This window comes from Globicephala melas, chromosome 14, assembly GCF_963455315.2.
Source record: "Globicephala melas chromosome 14, mGloMel1.2, whole genome shotgun sequence".
NCBI classification, from domain to species: domain Eukaryota; kingdom Metazoa; phylum Chordata; class Mammalia; order Artiodactyla; family Delphinidae; genus Globicephala; species Globicephala melas.
Window position 1 is genome coordinate 72,688,285 of NC_083327.1, and position 6,000 is coordinate 72,694,284.

At 36.8% G+C, this 6,000-nt stretch overlaps 1 protein-coding gene across 3 annotated transcripts in view; it reads left to right on the plus strand.

Moving 5' to 3' along the window:
• Positions 1 to 4,608, plus strand: part of TAB2 (TGF-beta activated kinase 1 (MAP3K7) binding protein 2) — an 86,620-nt gene extending 82,012 nt beyond the window's left edge. For all 3 annotated transcript variants that reach the window (XM_060283606.2, XM_030853202.3, XM_030853205.3), the window contains one exon: positions 2,651 to 4,608. In XM_060283606.2, coding sequence (XP_060139589.1) covers positions 2,651 to 2,793 — 143 coding nt within the window. In that variant the 3' untranslated portion in view covers positions 2,794 to 4,608. The remainder of the gene's footprint in view (positions 1 to 2,650) is intronic.
• The last annotated feature ends 1,392 nt before the right edge of the window (positions 4,609 to 6,000 follow it).

The following is a 6,000-nucleotide window of genomic DNA, read 5'->3' on the forward strand; positions in this document are numbered from 1 at the left end:
ACCCTGTCAGCACCCGATCTCTCTTCGGAAGACAGGGCTGGGCCTTGAGAGAGACAGATGTGGAAGTGTGTGGGTGGTCTCTGCAGTCAGAAGTCCTGAGTTCCAGTGCTGACTTTCCTGCTAACAGGTCTTTAGCCTCTGTTTCTTTATCTGCTAGTGTTGGAGGGTCTCCTGCAGAGTCGGCGGTGGCTGTGGCTCACTGTGGGGACAAGGACACTGGCAGCAGAAGTACTGGGAAGTTCTCCTTGACGTGAGCCCTCCCAGAGTCTGCCATTAGCTCCACCAAAGAGCCCCATCCCATGACTCTTTTTGAATTATGATTTTCTCAGGGTATATGCCCAGTAGTGGGATTGCTGGGTCGTATGGTAGTTCTATTTTTAGGTTTTTAAGGAACCTCCATACTGTTCTCTGTAGTGGCTGTATCAGTTTACATTTCCACCAACAGACAATGCAGGGTTTTTTATGGGTTTTTGTTCGTTCGTTTGTTTGTTTGCTTTTGCGGTATGCGGGCCTCTCACTGTTGCAGCCTCTCCCGTTGCGGAGCACAGACTCCGGACGCGCAGGCTCAGCGGCCATGGCTCACGGGCCCAGCCGCTCCGCGGCATGTGGGATCTTCCCGGACCGGGGCACGAACCCGTGTCCCCTGCCTCGGCAGGCGGACTCTCAAGCACTGCGCCACCAGGGAAGCCCAATGCAGGGTTTTTTAACAGCTAAAATGAAATGTGGCAATCACAAGTCATCCTGTGCCACCTAATTTCCTCTTTTTTCAATTCTGGTGGTTACTTAGTTTCCAAATACCACTCATAAATAAGAGTCATAATTCTAAGTACCAAAAGAGATCGTGCAGATGTAAGAAAACCATTGGAGATTTTTCCATTTAAAAAAAATTTAGGTCCTCTATTGATACCTTAGATATTACTTAAATAATGAAGAAGATTCTGGCACTTAATAATTGATTGAAGTGTTAATATAGATTGAATTGCCTTCCTAAAAAACCTTTGTAGTTAAACAAAAAGGAAAGACAAGGTTTTACTGAAAATGTGCCAGGTAGGAATGTTTTCTAACCTTGGTGAGACCAAAATTCTAGTAAGTAGACTGGATTATCCCCAGATTAAAACAGTTATGCTATAAAATGTTTCCCAGGTATGGAGTGTGAAATAATTGTAGATGGTAAAAAGTCAAACTTTTTTTTAACTGTATTTATTTTAATGTGTCTTAGAGGATACTAATTAGTACTGTCAGACCCTTGATTTTTCAAATATTTTTACTTAGGTAAACCTTAAATAGATATTTGTTTTAAAGTTATTCAATTTAAAGAAAATTACTGTATAAATAGTACTTCCACACTGCCCATGCATGTGCCAGAAATTGTGGTGATGCCTAAAAAATTCTGACCAATGCTTAAAGTGGGAATTTTGCAATAAAGTGTTTAACGCCAAACAGTAAAGTGCTGCTAAAGGGGTACAAAGTACCAAACATAACTTAATGATTTTAAATTTGTTATAGAAACTTGATATTTTCATCTACTATATACAATAGTTTGTCTTTTAAAATAGCAGAAAAGGTATCATTTAGTTATCAACTCCATGGAGCAGGTAGAATTTTCAAATTAATATACATTATCTTAACATAGTTTGGAAACCACAAATTATAAACCTTGACTGGAGAGATCCAACAATGCATGCTCCTTTTACCTGAAACGTCTCCACAATAATTTGTAGGGATACTATTCTGAAATTATAATGGTACCTCCCTCTCCCAAAAAAGTAGTTTCATAAACGTAATTTCATCTTAGATACAACCATGGAGGAATATAATTATTCCTTATATTTAAGTTACCTCTGTACCTTCAAACATTCTAGAACATTGGCCTCATAAAGCTGCAGTGACTTTATTTTATAGGTAAGAAAGATTAGATGTAGAGGATACATGATTTATTATCTAAGATCACAGAGCAAAGAAATTAGGAGTTAGTAGCAGAGCCAGGAGTAGAACTCCATTCTCACAACTCTTAATCTTTAATCTAATAGTCTTTCTCGTGTTCCATAATAAATATGATTTTAAAATAAAGTGAGAAATAAAGTCTGGTAAAATTTTATACTGATTTACTCCTCCAAGGTCTATTGTCGATATTTAGTTAAATAAATAAGATTTTAGAAATTAGTTCATCTTTATATTTTATTTGTGTTGTTCAGATAGAGAACATTTAACAAAAACTTCCATTCCTGGTAGAAAACAAAAATATAAATACTACTTCAGTGAGAAATGAAACTCAAACTTTAATCAGACATAAATGCACTAGCAGTATTACATTGTGGTTGGACACCTTTTCACCATGTTAGGTGACATTATGGTAATCTTGGCTATTAGTTACCATATGAATTGACTTCCCTTTTCTCCTGCTATAAATTGGGGGAAATGATGCTCTTTTCCCCTTTGAGGAGGTATTGAGGTGGTTATGTCATGTACATGTTGCTGTTCCCCGGTGGAGAGGTGCCGGCCTGACAGAGACAGGTTGTAAGGATCAAGCGTGTGTGTCAGTTTCAGCTAGATGCTTCACTTGTTTAACAAGCTGTTTCATGCTGTGCAGTACAAATAGTGTTTAAAGTTGCCAGTAATTTATGACTTTGCAATTTTTGCTTCCTTACAGATCAAAGGTCCACCATCAAAACACCAAAGACTCAAGACACAGAAGATGATGAGGGGGCTCAGTGGAATTGTACTGCCTGTACTTTTTTGAACCATCCAGCCTTAATCCGTTGTGAACAGTGTGAGATGCCAAGGCATTTCTGAGCCAAGAGGCCCTATATCTTCCCTAAAACCACATCTGAAGTTCAAGAAACTAGTCTGTCATCAGGGGAAAAGTTTCACTGCTACATAGGATTTTGTCAAATTGAAGGTGTGACAAGATGGTGTTGTGCTAATGTTAAATGTCAGCCCACAGAGCTAATAATACCTCAGTCTAATGTCATGGGCAGTTGAAATTCATCACATGAAGGTAATCTGCTGAAAGACTTGGTTGCCCACTGCCTAACCATGTACAGTGTTACCAGTAGCCCATTAAGGATAATTCTCAATATATTAATACCTAGGTGTTCCCAGTACCTTTTCCCCTCATGTCACTACTGAATTTTGACAGGAGGAAGGAACAGAACAATGGCTTTTTTTTTTTAAAGCTTTCGGTGAAACACTACAAACATGAAGAAAAGGAACAAGGTTTAACTATTTAAAAACTGTTTGCTGCCATATAGTGCCAATGGATAGGGGAAGAACTTCACAAATCTGTGGTACTCTTGGCTTTGTCTTTGTCTTCCCTGAAAACGTCTCCACTCTGTGAAGCCAGCATCTAGGGTCTAAAGATGAAAAGAAAAGCAGCATGCATTGTCTGTACAAACATGGAGTGAGATATCCCAAAGCCTTTCCTACTGTACAGATCTCTCGAGTCTGCTTTAAGTGATTTCTTTTCTTCCTTATTATTTTCTTGTATTTCTATACGTATAGTGTAATAGTCTTTTGTTAACTAATTTTCTTTTTTCATTTTAGTGATTAAGCACGATCATGTCCCTTTTTAAGCCTTACCTGAGAGAAGCAATGCCTTAAAATAAAAAAAGCATTAATGAAATGAAACTATGCACAAAATAACTTTCCTCTACTTATTCTGTACTTTGCCCTCATGAGTGCCGATGTTCTGTGAAGACATACAGATGCTGCACAGTGAATTGCAGAAAATATTACAAGACTTACGTCTATAGGTCACACTATATACTGACTTTAGCAGTGGGTAACACAACACAGTGTTTTATCTTCCACAGGGAAGCTTAAAACAAAAGATATTTTTAACCCACTGACAGCAACAAGGTTAAGCTTGCTTTATCTGCCTCGTGTCCCACAGAACTCTCACAAGAGATTACTATTGGGAAAGTACAGTTTCAAAACCAGCAACAGCAGCAGTACCTACAGCCCTTTTTTCGGAGAGAAGTTTAAATGCTTTACTGTTGGGGCAATCCGTTTCTAAACCTGACTTGGTGGCAGTATCATGTATATTTATAAAACAAGGCTAGTCATATTTAGGACAACTGAAGAAGAGCTGGAAAAAAGAAAAACAAGCAAACTTGAACACTGAAGCAACCTCAAGCATCTCTTTATTCTGATGATATATTTTTATAAGGAAAATAAATATTCAGATGATCAGGAGTGTATATAACTAAATGAAATCAAGAAAAAGAAATAACAGTATGCATTTTAAAAAACAATTATGGAATTATATATCAGTGCTTAGAATGGGGCTAAGGGAAGTGCTGAAATGTAGCAAAAGATAGGAGGTAATGTAGACTGTCACCCACTGTAAATGTTTGCAAATGAATATTTTTAAATAAACAGGATTATTACAGGTGATTCTATATGAATGTCAAAGCCTTAACTTCCAGGCTTTGCATCTTGTATATGGGAAGAACTATGACAATCCTAGTTAATTAGACAAACTCAAAGCCCTTACATTTGATGCGTTTTGTTTTAAAAATAGGCCTTGTTTTTCAGCTTCATCTGCAGTTCTATGTGAAGATTGATAAATCAGTTTTTACTTGTTTTATTAATAAAACGTAATTTGGATATCTTGAGTTGATGGTTTTGTGATTTAGCTGGGTAAAAACTATCTTTGTAACAGATAAGTTATTTATAAAAATTAAAACACTTCTATTCTAACGTGGATTTTGTGACTTGTTTTTAAAGTCTGTGGGACAGGAGATAATTTATGCCCCAGCAGAACCTTTGATAGTTAATATAAACCAGAGAAAGCTCACTCTCTAGAGTCTTCTCATGACATCACGGCATTCCACTGCATTGCTTGGATTCTTTGTATCAATTTCCGCAGGCTTCTTTTTAACTAATGAGTGAAAGCAATCATGTTTAAGCTAAGGCAGAAAAATGAATATTGCTTTTCTCAGAGTTTATTATAGCTTTTTCTTTTGTTTCTTTTGGGGTTTTTAAATGCGATTTCTTGGGCCATTTAGCCTGAGTAGTCATTTAGTTAATATTTGCTCTCTCGTATTATGTGTAAGTGCTGAGGATGGTGGTGCTTCCCTTGAAGAGAACCTTTACATTGAGTTTTCAAAAAATTATGACTCAGTTTTTCTGAGCTTGAAAAGAGCAGAGTGGCCCTTGCTGACCTTGTTATGACATAACTTACAGACAGCTCTGCCTTGCCCTGACTGGTCTTTTAAACCTAGTAGGACATAAATATTCTTTGCCAGGGAATGTGAGGTCTGGATATGTTGGTGGTCTGGAGACTACCTTCAGGAATTATTGCACTAAAATAGAATTGCAGGCACTAAGAGCCTCAGATGGAAAGATGGACTTCGTTTCTCGTTGCTGATCATCCTTGGGTGCTGACATGCTTTATATTGAAAGGGGAGGTGGGCAGTTAGCGGTTCATGTAAACTGGACTTCTCAGGAAAACTTTTATTTTTAACAAAATGTTGGCCAGTATCTACTATATAACTAGTATGTTATACAAAGATGCATGTTGTATTGAGAATTTTTGTGGAAAAAATATAAAAATTTATTTTTCTTTTAAAATTTCCATTTTTTTTAAATGACAAGCAGGGCCAAACTACAGTGTAATATTAATTGACTTTATATTGGAGAATTGAAATTGTACATAAACTCATATCTATGATAGCTCAAAACTATATTAGCTATTTAACTTATATTTTAATCAAAGCATGTATAAATAGCAAGGTTAACTGACATTTCATCAGTTTCCTCTATCGCGGTTTAATGTTGTTGGGAAATTATAGTGAACAATGATAAGTTTAAGTAAATGGTATGAGATATAATCGTCAGTCTGTGAGTAATTGAAGTTGACCGTGTTGCCTTAGGAAATAATATTAAATGGCATCAAACGCCATTCCAGATTTGATATCTGCGTGCCAGGTATTCGCATAGTTTCCTATATAATATTACAAAATGCTTATATTTCTCCGTGACAAGTGAACGTATTTT